The sequence below is a fragment of the Neomonachus schauinslandi genome, chromosome 10 (genome assembly GCF_002201575.2).
Source record: "Neomonachus schauinslandi chromosome 10, ASM220157v2, whole genome shotgun sequence".
Lineage (NCBI taxonomy): Eukaryota > Metazoa > Chordata > Mammalia > Carnivora > Phocidae > Neomonachus > Neomonachus schauinslandi.
In genome coordinates, this window is record NC_058412.1 from 110,763,526 (window position 1) to 110,780,611 (window position 17,086).

The following is a 17,086-nucleotide window of genomic DNA, read 5'->3' on the forward strand; positions in this document are numbered from 1 at the left end:
GACGGGGAGACACCCCGCCCCCCACCTGTCCCCGTAGCCCTTTGGCCACCACGAGGGGAGCCCACCGCCTGCTCGGCTGTTGTTCCCAGCCAAGTCATAGCCCAGCTCCTTCCCCCTGCATTTCGTTTTTACAGACTGAGCTGCTCCCTGGACTCTCAATTCCAAGGATGTCCCTTAGCATAAGCCGTTTCCAAGTCTGCCTCCTTGACGCCATGTGCTTTGGTTAGAGAGGAAACCGCCTCGGTGACGGTGACGGATGGGCGCATCTCAGCCTCCTTCCCCGTTAGGGGCCGCACCAGCTCCCCTCAGCGGCAGTCATTTCCAGTTTCTCCCAGCGTGTTGTTTCCAGTCTCGAGGCCTCCAGTGACTCGAGCTTGTCCCTCTCTCTCTGTAGCGGCAGAGAGTGCCCCTGTAGGGCCCCTGTAGATGCAGTAATGAGTGGTGCTGGCTGCCAGAGCCCACGGGGTCGTGGGGAGACGGCTGACGAGCACGGACAGCCTCCCGCGCCTGCCCGCCCGGGTAAGCCAGCCCAGGGCGAGGAGGGACTGGGCGGCGGGCAGGCGCGGGGAGACGGCCTCCCCCAGGACACTCCAGCTCCCACACCCCCAGACATGCGCTTCTTTGGCTGTGTTCTGGCTCAACACTTCAAAAGAATGTGTTTCAAATTCCAGGAGCCTCCGTGTCTCCTGGGAGCCCATTCAGAAAGCCCCAAAACCTGTCTGGAAGCCCATCCCCCCCACCCCCCCGCGCCACCGTGGGCCTGGCAGCTCCCGGCCGTGCTGAGAGTTTCACAGGCCTGGCTCAGCCCCCAGCAGCCTCCTCGGGTTCCGAGGCTCAGGGGTGTGGAACAGTGGCCTGCAGCGTGGCAGAGCAGGCCTTGAATTCAGGCGAGCCTGATGCCAAAGCCTGCGATGCCCCCGTGGAGCGGCTGGGGAAGGGCAAAGAGGAGACAGGGCCTGGTGGTCCCCCGCCACACACACCCTTAGGATGTTTCAGAAGACTTCAGGCTCTTTTGCTGCCACCGTTCTGAGGGCAGAGGGGACTTCCCCCGATAGCACCGCTGGGTCCTGTCCTTCCCAGCCCCTCCCCTGCAGGGCACCGTCACCCTCCGGCTGGCCTGGCCCTGACCTCTCCCACAGCCAAGCAGGGCACCTGGCCTCTCTCCTCCACCTGGCAGAAGCCCCTCCCTGGTCCGAGCACACACATGGGTGTTTCTTTTCCTGGTCTCCTGTGGCTCCACTCTGGACTCCAGGGCTTTCCACACACTCCTTTCTCTCCGGGTGTAAGGTGCCTGCTTACCTGCAGCGTCCTGAACAGCCGCCGCATCGGGACAAACGGCACATGGCCACATGTACGGCACAGGCCGACGCCGCCGGCCTTTCTCACGGGGTCAGGCCCACGCTGCCCGGAGGCCGCCTCCTTTCCCAGGGGAGCGCGGTCTACCCACCGGTCCTCAGCAAGCCGCTGAGGTGCGAGCAGGGCCAGGGAGCTAGAGGCCGAGCCCCTTGCCGCGGGCCCCCCTGCCCGGAAGGCAGCCGCGCGCACACGTTCACCGCGTGACCAGGGGCAAACCTCCGACCTCCAGGCCTCCCCAGCTGCCACCTGTCAACGATAAGGCCCCCTTCCTTGCAGGACCGCCCTGAGGGTTAGCAGAGAACCCCACGTCTCATCTGGTACCGGGTCCCGTTCTAGGCGCTAGGGTACAACTGTCGCGAGGCCCGAGCCACAGCAGGCCCCCAAGACGACGCACAGGGTGACGGCACCTCCCAGATAGCCTGCGAGCTGTCGGCCCCCCTCCTCACCGCGCTGTCCCCTCCACAGGGCCCACCGACCTCAGCATGAAAGGCGGGGCCGCCACGGCCTCCAGCACGCCCACGCCCACGCCCTCCAGCAACAGCACCAGCAGGACCATGCCCGCCGCCCAGCTCAGCCCCACGGAGATCAGTGCGGTGCGGCAGCTCATCGCCGGCTACCGAGAGTCCGCCGCCTTCCTGCTGCGCTCCGCGGACGAACTGGAAAACCTCATTTTACAGCAGAACTGACCCCGCGGCACCTGGAGTGCACTACCCTAGGGAAGGAGGCTGTCCCGGCCCGGCTTCCTGCCTCACCACTTGGTACATTTTGTTTTCCGAAAGAGGTGGGATCCAAAAGAGCTGTTTCTAGCCACACGCCAAGCACCTGCGACTTTGGGCACAAGGACACTTTTTTTTTTTTTTTTTTTTTTTGGAATCTCACCACACGGGTGCTTTGACCTGCTTGGAAGAGGCCAATGGGGCAGCTTTGGAAGGGCTGGGGCTCCCCTGACAAGGCGCTGGGGACGCAGCTCTATTTAGAATCATCTTCGTGGACCCTGATGTTAGAATCCCACCCCCAGATAATTACCTTTCAAGTCTTAGGTGAGCAGAATTGCATATTTATTGAGAAAAACAAAGTGGACCCTTTCTTCCTCTCCCCTTAGTAATTTATTTTTCTGAAAATGGATTCTTTTGTGTTTGTACAGATTGCCAGTCTGTGTCTGTCTGATCAGAAGGATGTATCCCTGTGACCTAACATTCCATATCACTACACTGGCGCGGGCTGGGGGCCGGCAGGGCGGGGTGCGGTGGGGCGGGCGCCGGGCTGGCTGTCCTTCCCAGCGCCCAGCACCGCCAAGCCGGAGGACCTCACCCACACCCAGTGCAAAGCAAAGACAAACAAAAACGGCTCCCCCACCCCCATTCCACAGAAGCCCCAGTCACACGGCCACCTGTATTCTACCTCACACTCCAGCGTGGGCTTTTTCCAGGATGTGCCCTGAGCCCCTTCTGAACGGCTATCTATTTCCCGACTCCCCCACACACGGTGTCTGCCTGGGAGACAAGTCCAGAGGGGTGGCCAGGGGCTGGAGTCCGGGCAGGGCTGTGACCCTCTGGAGCAGCTTGCAGCCCCCTGGCCCCAGCCCTCCTGGCTGCTTACCAGGACAGACAGCTGGGGGACAGCTGCCGGCCAGGAGGGCCCCTGCCCTCACCTGCCCCCAGGGAGCCGGGTCTGAACACTTCTCCACACAGGCCCAGGGCCCTCGGACACGTGCCGGGAAGGGCCTGTTTCCTCAGGGTGGGCCCCCAGCTGTCAGGCAGCCACCGAACAGGAAAAGCAGCTGCGAGCCCCTGGTCGGACTGCAGCTCCTGTTCTCTGCCCCTGTGGCTGGAGTAAAGGGACCATCAACAGAAGTAGAACCCACTTGGGTTCTCCGAGGACCTCGTCCCTTCTGGAGGGGCCAGTCCTGGAAGAAACCTATAACCCTGGAGTGTGAAAAAGGGCAAAAGCAAAGGCCGGCCTGGTCCTTCCTCCCCAGTAGGCACTTCCTCTTGCTCAGTGCAATACCTCCCAGTGCTGCTAAAACCAGGGATTCTCCCCCACCTCAGAGGGCCCCCGGGGCCTCTCCGTGCGACACTCCGTAGCTATGACAGCAGCTCTCCTCTACCCGCCCCCCACCCAGAGCCGGCAGAAGCCCTCTGTAGCCTTTCCTCCCTCAGAGCAGAGCGGCCCCAGGGGAGCCAGGGCCACGTGGACCCTTGCACGGCCACAGCCACTCGACCCCAGAGCAGGTACCCGTTCCCAAACCAGCTTTCTGCAGCTACCTGCCTCCCAGCACTATGGCAGACCACCGGGGGGGTTGGGGGGGGCTCCAGAGCTCTGAGAGGTAGGGTGCCCCACCCCGTGCTTACTTCCAGCCCCCAGCAGTCGGGGGTAGTCCTTCCTCTCTCGAGTAGCCTCCAGCAGCCCCCGCACCTCCCCAGCCACACCACCTCTGCCTTCCATCTGGCCAATCTCCAGGCCTGTGGTCCGGGCCAGGACACCCGAGACGCCCCCTTCACACAGCACAAGCTCCCGCGCCCAAGGCCCGTCCCCCACCGCAGCCATCCAGGCGTCCAGCCCCCACCTGCTCAGTGCTACTCCCGGCCGTTTCAATTTGTGTAAATATTTATTTTTGTGTGTGAACAATACTACAAAGTAATCAGTAGGTCTTTTGCAAAATGTTACCCCAGGCAATTTGTGAGAATCTTAATGTTAAAAACTGGCAGAGACAATCGCCGCCTTAGAATTCTTGATACCAACTGCTTAACTTGTCATTCCCCCTCCCGGAGGCAGGCCCCAGGCCAGGCGCGACCGCAGCGCTCTGCTCACAGCAGAGAGGAGGCCTGGGAGCTGCCCGCACCCCCACACTAGGGATTGGATCTGAAGAGCAGCCTCAGTTTCGGCGTGCGGTCCCGCTTTTCTGAGCTGACCACCTCAGCCTGCCTGAGCGCGGGCGCACGGGTGTGCGAGCAAGGCCACGCGGCCCCTCCGGGACAGTGGATTCTGCCACCGTCACCCCGCCGCCCGGGGGACTCCTTCTCTGTGAAGCTACGCCTGATGCCCGGCTGAGGGCAGAATCAGGAGCAAGTCGCTGTGTGGAAACAGGACTCCATTAGCTAGTTCAGTCAGGGAACTTGTTCTGTTTTGCTTTTGTTTTCAGAGATGCAGCTTCAACCCCTCCCCACTCCTTCTGACTTGGAGAGCACCAAAGAGCTGGTTCTGCTGGACCTAGCTCACTGCTGTCCCACCCTCACCCTCACCCCAGGGACTGCCTTCTCCCAAAGGGAGCTTCCAACGCCCTGCCCCGCAGCCATTTAAAGTTCTCACGGAGGGCCTCAGGGCACAAATTCATCACTGGGGATCCTAAGCTAAAAGGTAACTCAAGAGTAGAATATACCGATTCCAGAGTCTTTGCAGGGGGCTAATTCCAGCAGAAGGGTAGAATCAGGAGAAAGGGGAATTTGGTCTTCGTGGTACACATCTAGTAGACCAGAAATGGTGTGACCCATCTGAAATTCATTTTACCGTCACCTCCAGTACAGTTTATACCCCAGGACAGTGTTGAGGGGGAGGGGGACAGGAGGGGGCTAGCAGGGTTTTCAAGGATTTCAAACAGGTGGAACCCGGCCATCCCTATTCCTAAGGGCCACTTACGACTCCAGGGGTGGTTACAGGATTAACTACCAGTTCATTTTCAAAATGCTGCTTTGAACTCAGAGGGTTGATACTTTTAATTTGTAATTTTTTGTAAAACTTTTTACAAGATAGTAAAGTATTTCACCAGAATACCAGTTTCAATCTGTCCATGGTCTGATTTTTATATAATTTAGTGGTGCTTTAGAAACTTTGTTTTTGTTGTTTCTGAGCTAAACAGCTCAATCCTTTTTCGCCTGTATCTACCTAAGACCAATGTGAACCTTTGTATTTTTGCTCCTAATTTGGACTCAGTGAAAGTGTACTGTTTACATGTACAGATACCCCAGTCCCTGTGTGTTCTGCAAGACTCGCTCTTGAGGAGGAAGGTGCACCTCACTAAGCTCATCTGCTTAGCAAAGCCACAAAACAAAAACCTCTCTTTTTACCTATGTTTCCACCTAAAAACAAAAACAAAAATCCTACCCAACACAGAACTCAAGATTTGCTGAAAAATAACTTTTTCTAAGCTCGGAAAACTCTCTTGCAGCAGATGGCCCATATGCCTCTGTGGCATGGTCCATTAGGAGCAGGGGGCGACGCGGGGACGTCCCAGCAGCTGCTGGTGGGCACCTGCGTGGACTCCCGGAGCATGCGAGTGGGACTTCGCGGCAGAGCTGTGGGCGGCTGGAGGTCTCCCAGCAGCCTGGCAGTGGGGAGGTCAAGGTGACTCGTGGGACCGTCAGGGTCAAGCCACCCAGGATTTAGGGACGACCCAAGAGGCTGTCAGTCCTCCGGTATAATTCAGACATGTTTTGGGAGTGCGCAAATTCCCTGAGATGAGCTTTTAGGACTTGCAGTGCGGATGGTACAGCATTCCTTCAGGGTTCCCCTGGAGGCAGCTCGCTCCGGAGGCATCACTTCTGAGGAGGGGCAGGGGACTCCAGACGGTAAGCATGTGGCACTTAAGACAAACCGTGGATGGCACCAACTTTTAAAGGTGACTCTTGATTAATCAATGGCTACATCTCTAAATTATATTTTTACAGATATGCACCTATGCAACTTAACGTGGCTCTTCTAAGCAGGTGAGCACTTCCTCCTCGATGCTCTATAAAAAGGATTTGTGTTCTATAGAGTGAGTTTTTTCCAGTAAATGTGGCTTAATATTTTAATTCTTAGAATGTGTCTTCTCTATGTGATGCAACTAAATTCTGTTCTGTTTGTGGAATGACTAGCACAGGCCAAGTCCCTCTCCCTCACTTAACAAAAGACCAATGAGCTGTTAATCGAGCTGTTATCTCCATGGTATTACTTGCTAAATGCACTGATTTCTTAAGTATGTGGAATCCTTTTTCTTTTGAATCTGTATATCATATATAAGACTGAATCTACTTAATAAACACTGAATAACAAACCGGATGCTTCATTCCCACCGTGTCCTCTCAACAGCCCCGCCAGCTAGCTCTCTTCCCTGCACGTCTGTGCAGGGCAGCACCGCCCCGCCGCTCTGCTGGCTCTGCTGGTAAGTACCCCGCCTCTCCCGGCCGCTGCGCCAGCCCACCGCGAAGGCCTCGGGACACCGTCCTCAAACGAATAAGCCTGTCATGTATTTTGACACCCAGCCCGTTAGAGAAGAAAATGAACCTTCACTGGCACTCGTCGGGCGGCAGGTGTACTCCCGGGGGCGCACAGCGGTCCCCACCCCGCAGACGCACGTCCTCCCTGCCCGCCCCCGGCCCACTGAAACCAGGCTCGCACACGCCGGCCCTCGGTGCTGGCTTGGGAGACTGAGGGCCTGAACCTTCAGCACTTGATGTTCCGTTTGACCCAAAACTCCTGAGCCCACCTTGAGGGAAAAGGGCTGTTTACTTGTGCACAGACTTTTTTCATCCTACGTAGATCATTTAGGCTAAACCTTGAGGAAAACTTGCAGGAATATGGCTGGGGCCAAACCTGTCATGAGTTTAAAAGCAATTCTGCGAGTTGCAAGCATAAATGTTAGTTTTACTGTTAAAAGTGTGTGTGTGTGTGTGTGTGTGTGTACAGATACACATTGCATGGCAGTTTTTAAAACATTTGTTTTTTGTAATGGCAGAAGAATCTTCCTAAAACCGAAATTCTGTACAATATCCAAACATATGAAAGAGATAAACAGAGAGGGGCGATAGCTTGAAGCCACCACACCCAGGGAACCCAGTGTGGGGCCAAGGTTCATAAGATTAGCAGGGACTGTGAAAGCCAAAGACAGCAGTTACATGCCTCTCTTCACGCAACGTAGGGACCAAGGGCCACAATGCCTCAATGATACCATGAAAGGCCTGTCCTAACCCAAACTACCCCTGCTGAGAATCACCAAGGGACCACGAAACCCCCGACCTGGGCCAGCGCATCCGGAGCCCAGCCCCACTGTCCGCAGAGCACGCTGGCGGCGCCAGGAAAGCACTTACCTCTGGATGAAGCGCAGCAGCTCCACAGGATGGAAGGAGGAGGAGACCTCGCTCAAGGACAGAGAAGCGTTGCTTGATCCCTGTCTGGCTTCTTTACATGGGGCCCCAGGACCACTGTTGTCAACAGTGGACAGAACAACATCAAAGAGGAATGCCCCCACAGAACAGTGAACTAAAATTTACTGACAAAACAGGCAAACACCTCCCTTTACTCAGGGAGGGGAAGGGGAGAACATACACATAAGTGCAATTTAAAAATAATGATGAAGAGGGGCGCCGGGGTGGCTGTCGTTGGGCATCTGCCTTCGGTTCAGGTCATGATCCCAGGGTCCTGGGATGGAGCCCTGCATCGGGACCCCTGCTCCGCGGGAAGCCTTGCTTCTCCCTCTCCCACTCCCCCTGCTGTGTTCCCTCTCTCGCTGTGTCTCTGTCAAATAAATAAAATCTTAAAAAAATAATAAAAATAATGGTGAAGAGGTATTATGCTAAGCGAAATAAATCAATCAGAGAAAGACAATTATATGATCTCACTCCTGTGGAATTTAAGAAACAAAACAGAGGAGCATAGGGGAAGGGAGGGGAAAAATAAGACGAAATCGGAGAGAGACCCTAAGAGACTCTTAACTCTAGGAAACAAACTGAGTGTTGCTGGGGTGGGGACGGGATAACTGGTTGATGGGCATTAAGGAGGGCACATGATGTAATGAGCACCGGCGTTATATGCAACTGATGAATCACTGAATTCTACCTCTGAAACTAATACACTATATGTTAATTAACTGAATTTAAATAAAATAAAATTATGACGCACTAGGGAAACCCAGTTTACCAGAACACTAAGAATCCTTTGCAAAATGGGCGCCTGGGCGGCTCAGTTGGTTAAGCGTCTGCCTTCGGCTCAGGTCATGATCCTGGAGTCCCGGGATCGAGTCCCGCATCGGGCTCCCTGCTCAGCGGGGGGGTCTGCTTCTCCCTCTGACCCTCCTCCCTCTCGTGCTGTCTCTCATTCTCTCTCTCAAATAAATAAATAAAATCTTAAAAAAAAAAAAAAAAAAAGAATCCTTTGCAAAGTCCTCGGCTCCCCTCCTTGATCTTTTGTATAAATCCAGATTTTATTAGATTTATTACCAGTCAGGGGGCTTCTTAAATGAGGGGTCCCAGCTGCCTAAGGAGCAGATGAGCCTTCTGAAATAGTCTGCACAACTTCATGTGGATGTGCACTCCTGGGGGAGAGGGTCCAGAGCTTCGGTCACGTTCTCCAAGGAGTCTGTGCTCCAAGAAAGGTTAAGAGCCACTGCACAGACAGCTGTCTCTCTGTCACGCTTATGTTCCTGATAGAGCTTTTGTCTACATCTTTTGGTAGTTAGTCCAGGCTTTCAAACTGATGCATGGAGGCAAGAGGAAGCGTGGGGCACTGTCAACATTTGGTTTCAAGTCCTAGTCTCCAAGGTCACAAAGCCCACTTTCCCCATCAGTTTAGACGATGCCCCCACACAAGCACAACACAGCCGTGCCACCTCCTCTCGGGAGGCAAGCAGGCAGATGCTCTGGTCCCGAGGCCCCTGATCATCAGCGGGCTACTCTATTCAGCACACACACACATACCCACACACCCCTCTCAAGCAGGATCTGACTTAAGAGCAGGATGGACATAAAACAGTCATGATGCTCACCAGGCCAGTAAAATAGTATCTTTTCCATATTCTGAAACATTATTGGGCTTTAGGTTTTCTCATCCTTTAGCTCATGAGTAAAACAGTCTCCCCTGCCAGGAACTCCGTCTCTCAACTTAGGACCGCGTCCTCAACCACCATAGCGTGAGGCCAAGAGCCAGATGTCCCGGGAAAGGACGCACCACCCCTCCGCGCGGGAGGCCCACCTCCCCACAGCCCTCCTCGGGGCCTAGGGGCAGGCAGGTGGCAGGAGCCACACAGACGTCTGCTCCAAGTCCAGGCACTACTGTCCTGACCGGGTGCAAGTGAACAGTCGGGAGTACGTCCTGCGCGCCAGGCGCGAGCAACTCTACCAAGTAGGAATTACTGTCCCCATTCAGAGACGGGCACGCGGGCAGAGAGGCAGCCTCGCCCGGGCCCCAGAGCCGGTGGGAAGCAGGGCCTGCGCGCAAACGTCGCCATACCCTTCGCGATGGAGGTCCCGGCCCTGCATCCTAGTGCCTGCTAAGCTCCCGCGGACCAGCAATGGCACTAGTACACACAGCGTCGCCACTAGGCGGCCGCCCGGTCACCGCAGAGCCACCTAACCCGGCTTTGCCAGCCGCACTTCCGGGCCCAGGAGCAGCGAACCGCTCCCCAGAAGCTCGTGCACCACACACACAGCCTCCTTTCACCGGTTCCGGGGACACGAGCTAACGGGTACGTATTTTCATTCATCTGTACTTCCAGCGTGGTTTTTGCTTACTTTTGGCTTACTTCTACGCCGAGGTAGTTTCGGCTAAGCCCAGACGGCTGCGCGCCAGTGCTCCAGGTAGGTCCGGGGACTGCAGCCTGCCGCCCTCAGGCCCACTCAGCGAGTGTCCGACCTTCTCTTGCCAGCATCCCCCTCCCGGCTGCCTGCTGGTCACCACCCCCACCGATCACCAGGCGTCAGGGATCTCTGGGGCAGTGTCTCCGTGGGGCAGCTGGGATGAGCACCCTCACGGCTCTCGTGAGACCTCTGCTCCCAGGGCACGCCGCCATGCCCAGAGTCTACAGACCACCGAAACTGGCAAGTCGGGCCCTCAGCACTGACCTCACAGAAGAAGAGCTTCAGGCCGAGAACATGAGCTCTGGAAGCAAGGTGAAGCGAGCAGGCTTCTGTACTCCTGGCCTTCCTTCCCAGCCCAGCGGGGCGGCCACACAAGACGACGGAGACCACAAGCGCAGGCTGTACAGGTTTATTTTTGCAAAACCACGAGACATACAAGAGCAGTGCTTTCCCTGGGCAGCCCCACGGACCAGACCAGTTTCCACCTGTAGCCTAGAGGCTGCCACAGGTCACGGCAGAAGGAAGAGGATCTGCTCCCTGTCTTTGGTAAACAGACTCTGAAAGTTGACAACTCGGACTTGGCCAATACCACATTAACATCACCACGTGACTGCCATCTTCTCACCCATGCTTCCGATGACAAAAATGCCACAGTGGATGAAATGGGGGGTGGGGGGAGAGGTCTTTCAGGTGAAACGAGACTTGCTGAGGTCACACCAATTTTCTACCTCACACAGAAGCACTCACACAGGGAGACCAAAGTCAAAAAGGAGGGCTCTCGACTCTGCAACAAGTCGAGGTCTAAGAAATAAAGGCAGGAAGCAAGGCGAGGGAAAACAACTACGGAGACGTCTATGTGCTGGAAGTGTGGCGTGGGAGAGAGGCAGGCAACAGGTGTGGCTGTTTCTTCCCCAACCTGCTGTCAAAAGGACATCAGATGGTCCCAGGTATTGCTGAAGGTGGGAACCCTGGAGCCAGATCTGGAAAGCCTGCTTGGGGCTGCCCAGGGCACTCACCCTTGACTCCAGAGCACTTAACACTGGCGGCAGTGATTTGTCACGTATGGCAGCGAGCAGCCAGCGGAAGGTCGGAAGAGCAGAGACGTGAGGGGCGAGACACGTCTGCTCGGCGGAGCGCGGGCAGGCTGGCTGTGGCCCTGCAGGCCACGGCGGGTCCACTGGGCGACCAGGACAGGGCACTGGGCCACGCTGGCAGCTCTGACATGGGCGGAGAGAAGCACACCGCTTTAATGCGATGACGCAGGAGACGGATAATAAGGGAGAGACACTCATGTTCTCTGTACAATACATCCATTTACAGAATCGGCCAGTACTGTGTACAACATATAAATACATGATAAAACATTAGAGGTGCATAGAGCATACTTACAGAAGCCAAAAAGTTCACTTTATACATCTAAGGATAAAGAGTTAAAAATATAAAAATAAGAAACACACACTGCTTTGAAATGTAAAATGACTTTCACATACACAGGTGCGTGGAGATGCCCACTCCCATCGAGTCCAAAGTGACAGGGAGGCTGTCAAGCAGAGGAATTCACCTGCCAAACATCTGGACATCTGACTCACAAGGTCTACAGATGGCATTTTAAGAGGAAAGACAACCCTATGCCCGACCCCACTGTCCGAGCAAGTCTATTCAAGGTTCCAAAAGCTCCTGTGGGCCAGTGAAGTGTACCGAGACAGGAAAGTCCCAAATTTGCTTCGGCAACAGAACCAAAGGTCAAACTGGCTCCTGTCAACGGACAAATGACTGTGACCCTGAGGTCAGCAGGTGCTTGGGCCCCCTGGTGGGCACTGCTGGGAGTTACTTGAACCCTGTCCTGGCTTCCCCAGCCATCGGCTCCCCCAGAGGGAGTAGCGGAAGGGAAGATGGCAGGGAGGGGGGCAGTGGAAGACTGACATGCCTACTCAGTTCGGGTAGGTTAGTTCCCTTGATGGAGAACACAACCTTCTTTCTTCAGTTTCAAGTCCCTCTGGGTGTCGAGGCAGGCTCCCCACGCCACACCAGGCTCTGTCTGAGTTGCCAGGCAGGAAACCCTTCCAGCAGGCCCAGAAGAGGTGGTAAGTGACAGAGGGTAAGCTTTAGCACTACAAATCTGAGGGAGGGGCAAGAGTGCTCTCGCCTGGAGAAACACAGTCTCTTAAATCAATGATATCCTGTATACAGATGTAGGATCAATCATTCTCAAAATACGCACACTAAGTATACAACTTTTCCCATGGCCATAATTTATTATCTCACCACAAGGCACAATACACAGAGCTTTGAGGGTCCGATACAGTCATCGTGACAGAACGCGCCACAGCCCTGACACATGATCATAGCTTTCAGGCTGCACGCGCACTGCAGCGAGATGCTTTCCACCGAGCTGCTGTCAGTGAACATCTGCAAGGAGAGGGACGCGCTGTGGCTCGCACCGAAGTTGGCTTTGTGGCTCAGCTGCACCACACTCCCAGCAAGGCCTTTGGGAAAGGTGGGGGAGCTGGAGGAATAATTAAAGCTGGTGGAACTTAGCTGGAGTTTGGAAAGCTTCCCATAAAATGCCTGTTTGATATTGAGTTGGGAGGGGATGGAGGAAGGCTCCAGAGGCTGACCAGGCCCCTTCCCAGGCTCTCGGGGTAATTTCCAGAAGGGCAGGTCAAGGACAAAGGGCATCCCTTGCAAGTGATCCACCAGCTCCCGAGGACCAGGCCCAGTGGCATTTCTGTTCTCGGCATTTGCCTTGAGAGGACCCCCCCCCAAAAGTCTTCTCACTCTTGATGCCAACAGAGGCAGGCGGTGGCTTTGGAGCCCAGTCTTCCCTGGCGGTCTGTACCCCACCGGACACAGAGTTTTTGCTTGGCCCCAACTTCCGACTGGGAAAACCAGGAGGGGCATCAGAGGGCAGTGGCGTTGGCTCCACGGGTCTGGGTTGCTGAAGGGCTGCAGCCTCATTCCTGGGGCCAAAGAGCTTCTTCCCTTGGCCTCCAGCACTGTTCTGATTACCCAGGGCCCGACCTGTCTGATCGGGAGCCAAGGAGATCGCGTTTGAAGATGAGAAACAAGGGGCTCTCGAGGTAGTGAGATTTCCGGGACTTCTGCCTGGGGCAGCATTTGAATTACTGCACTGGGACACGTCACGGGCTTCCTTCTGATCTTCCGAACTAGCAGGAGAGAACTGCTCTTTGGAATCCACTTCTACTTTCCCAGAGGCAGCCGTCAGCTCTGTCCCTGGACAGAGAGAGTCTAGACTTGGGACTGTCTTGGAAATCTTCTGAGGTGCTCCAGGAGCCTGGGTGGGCTCCAGCCTGGCAAGACCAGTGCTTGCTTCAAGGCTTTCAGGTAGAAGAGGCTCCTTTGAAGCTCTTAAAGAACGGGAGCTGCTCTTGCCAACTGCGCAACTGTTTTCTGCCAAATCCTGCAAAGATCCCACTCCCAGGGAGCCGCCAAGGCTCTGCTCTTTCGTAAGCGGGAGGCGTGGGGATTCAGGTTTGCCGGTGACTTGGGCTGGAGGAAGAACCTTCTCTAGGGGCAAGTTACCCTGCAGCAACTGCATCACAAGTGGGTTAGTGGCCTCCGCTGAGGACCCAGGCCTGCCCAGAGACATGAACCTCGGCTGGTACTCGGTGCTGGCCAGCAGCAGGGAATCTGGAACCTTTTGGGGGACTGCACATACACGAGACACCCAGCTCTGAGTAGCAGCCATGCTGTCTGTCCTTGTAACCAGACTCTGGTCACCGTTCACTTTGGAGAGTGAAGCAGAGTGGTTCCAACTGTGTTTCTCATCCGTGTCCGCCACCAAGGCTCTCTTCACCACGGTGGCCTTATTGGGGTCAGCCTTGCTGTTGTCCTCAGACAGGTGGCCTTCATAGTCAGAAGCCGTGTCTGTGGACTCGCCATGAGGACTCAGGGCTTCAGAGTCTCCATTGATTTTCAACCTTCCACCTTCTACCGGTTTGCAGTCGCTACCAGTGCCGGCATCAGCACTCCCTCGAGGTGGCACTGTCCAGAGCAAAGGGAAGTGGTCAGGGTGGCCTAGGCCCTCCCCAGCTGTCAACTCCCCAGGTAACGCAGGAATGAGGGGGGCAGCTTTCTCCCACTCTTCCACGGCCTGGGGCTCACCAGATGGGACATGTTCCCTGGAGTCTGGTCCAGGCTGTCCCACTGCTTCATCCTTTGACAGGCCAGGCACCCAAGGAGCAGCACCATCAGAGACGAGGGCCTCAGCTGTCAAGTCTTCTTGTCTAGTAGCACTTTCCCTCGTGGGTGGGCATGAGTCACCAAGTCCTAATTCCTCATCACACAGTCTATCCTGCAGGCAACCAGCCAATGGTGATTCAGTGGGGAAACTAGGAGTCACATTCACAGGATCCTTCATGGTGGGGATACTGTCTCGGTCTAGAGCTTGGCCAGGTCCTCCTTCCAATACAACATCCCCCACTAGAGACTGCACAGGACAACCCTCTGGGGAAAGAGAGGGTCCTCGATCCTCATCATCGCTTTCCGAGGAAGTGGTACCAGACTCGTGTTCAGTTCTAACATCTAGATGCAACGTACGCTGCTCAACTGATCTCTCTGGGGCTGGGGTTTGGGAGGACAGTGGGGGCAAAGCCTGGCACGGCTGGTCCCCGGTGGGAGCAACGGGGAGTTGGGAGGCATCTTCCAGTCCACTTGTGAGGACATCTGGAACCCTCTGCCGTGGGCAGCTCTCCTTTCTGAGAACAATCAGGTCCTCTCTCCTGGCTCTGGACACGGCAGTCCCAGCCTGGATATGCTCCCCATTCAGAGCACAAGGCGGCAGTAGTTGTGTTCGCTGTAGATCTGACGCACACTCTCCAGGGGTGCCCGGGGCTCCGCTGGGCTCAGGGTGGCCACAGGCCTCACCACCATCACCACTGCCGCCGCCTCTGCCACCTCCCTCATCGGTGGCCCCGTCGCCACCTCCACCCGGGCCACCCCCCCCTCCGATGGCAGTGGTGGCCGCCTCTCGATGACAGTGGTGGCCTCTCGCCCCTCGGACTTGCAGAGCACGGGCTTTAATGTCTGCGAGGGTCCTGGCACCAGTCCAGCCCCGGCAGGAGGACTCCGTGATGGGGACGATGCGGGGACATATCTGGTAAGTGGGCTGACCTTTAACCACCCAGGGTGGTTTGATACGTGAAAGTTGAATCTGCAAGAGAAGAATTGGAAAACAGTTTTAATTGACTGGGTGATCTGACCTAGGAACTGTACAGCTAAACCAAGATTTTAGTAGCTTAGGGGACACAGCCTCAAGAATCAAATAATTTTCTTTAAAAAATGAAATAATGGCAGTAAAATGGCTGTCCGTGACACCACACCATTCTTAGACGACTCTGCTCTAGGGCTGTCATATGCCATGCTTCTAAATTTAATTTCTGGTGGGACTGTGTGAGTTACTGCACAAAGAATCTACCACCACCTAATAAAAGACTAAAAAACCCCAAAGGATTCTAACCTCCAGAGAGAACTTCAACAGAGTGAACAAAGCAGCGAGGAAGAAAAGAACCTTATCCCCCTGACCATCACGTCAGCCTCATGAACGGCTCTCTTGTACAGGGCTCTACACTCTCACGTAATTAACACTAACGCCCAGAGCCTTCTCTCTCTGCAAAGGGGCTCTGCACATCTCCTGACCCTCGAAGGGAACCTGGCCCCAGGACAGCCAGGAATCAAACTGCCTCCTACCCGGATGGGCGGGACTTTGGGCTCCTCTTTGGTGGGCTGTGGCTTTTCGGCGTGAACACTTTCAATTGTGTTACGAAAGGACTGACGATCTTCAAGCCGGGGCTTCTTTTCGGGAAAGGACGCGGAGGCCGCCTGCTCAAAGGATTTCCTCTTCTGATCCTTGGGTTCCTGATCCGCAGTCTCCTGAGGCAAGCTGGGAATCCTGTCTGGAGACACGGAGGCACGTGCCAGGTCGCCTGGATCGGTCTGCGTCCGGGAAGCCACAGGTTGGGTCAGGAATTCAGTACTCTCTGGTTCGGGTGCTACAGAGGCCGTGTCAGGCAGATGAGGGCTGCCCGCCTCTGCTGAGTCGCTCTCAGCCTCCCCATCCTTGTAGAGGGGGATGTCTGGTGCCACAGACTGTGTGTCTTTAGTGACCCCTGCTTGTTCTGGCTCCTGCTTTTTGTACAGATTCCTTCTGGCTCTGGTTCGGAGATCTGGCCGAGAGCGTTTCTTGAAATGCCCATCTCGCTGCCGGGTGGCTGGACCACGCTGTGGCCGTGCTGATTCTCCTGGGACATGCAAGTCATTCTTGATGTCAGCCTCCTCATGGTCCACCTTCTGATGCAATGACTCTTCTTTGGTCAAACCCAATCTGCAAACCAAACTCACACCATCAGTTTACAGGGCAAAGAGGGCATGCCTATTTTATTGTAGCTGTTAGATATCTCAGAACAAAATAAATCTGTGTGCTACATAGCACTAACCAGAGAAAAATGTATGTTAGCTTTTCTACGAATGGCGTTAAGCTTAACAAGCCGGGCAAGCCACCGCAGCCAACCTGTTCTTGCCCCGCGTGCTGGCGTGCACGACTCAGACAGCATCTGTCTCTCTGCCCCCCAAAGCCCAGACCAGGACTCGCAGCACCGAGGGCCTTACTTCTGTCCATAGTAGTCTTCAAAGAACTTTTCTTTCCACTGTTCCACCTTCTTTTCCTTCTCCATTTCCTGTCGGATCCTGACTTGCATCTCATGAGTGAATTCACCTAAAGAGAAATAAAGCTTTTGGAGTGTGTGCATTCAGGATACTAAGGTCTGTCTTATGGAAAGCCAAATCGTGCAATTCCACCACATCAAGACTTCTCAAAATACACATGACTTTGGTGGATGTGGAGCTCTTTTTTCTTTTAACCCTATCTCCTTCACACTCATTCCTGTCTCCTCCAGAGCCACATCATGCTCATGGTCATGACAGAACACGTCCATGATGAGGGAAATTTACTTTTCCCTCAGATAATCAGTCTTCAATAACAAGCAACACACTGATCAATCAAAAGAGCAAAACAGAAACAAATAAACAAGAGAACCATTCTTACTCCCTGGGCAGAAAAAGGTTAACAGACCAGGCCTGATGGCTTATTCTTGGAAAGGCCTGCTTACAAGGCTAGCCTTTGGCTGACATCTGGGAGCTTGGATTTCAGGAGGGTTCCCACC

The 17,086-nt window shown here is 55.1% G+C and overlaps 2 protein-coding genes across 2 annotated transcripts in view; one reads left to right on the plus strand and one right to left on the minus strand.

The window, feature by feature from the left end:
- NOL4L (nucleolar protein 4 like) overlaps positions 1-2,925 on the plus strand; it is a 32,947-nt gene extending 30,022 nt beyond the window's left edge. Inside the window, exon 8 of the mRNA XM_044918915.1 lies at positions 1,822-2,925. Within this exon, the coding sequence (XP_044774850.1) occupies positions 1,822-2,042 (221 nt within the window). The 3' untranslated portion in view covers positions 2,043-2,925. The remainder of the gene's footprint in view (positions 1-1,821) is intronic.
- A 9,215-nt stretch (positions 2,926-12,140) lies between these two features.
- ASXL1 (ASXL transcriptional regulator 1) overlaps positions 12,141-17,086 on the minus strand; it is a 74,619-nt gene continuing 69,673 nt past the window's right edge. Inside the window, 4 exon segments of the mRNA XM_044919033.1 lie at positions 12,141-12,668; positions 12,670-15,078; positions 15,615-16,248; positions 16,533-16,638. Of these exon segments, the coding sequence (XP_044774968.1) occupies positions 12,162-12,668; positions 12,670-15,078; positions 15,615-16,248; positions 16,533-16,638 (3,656 nt within the window). The 3' untranslated portion in view covers positions 12,141-12,161.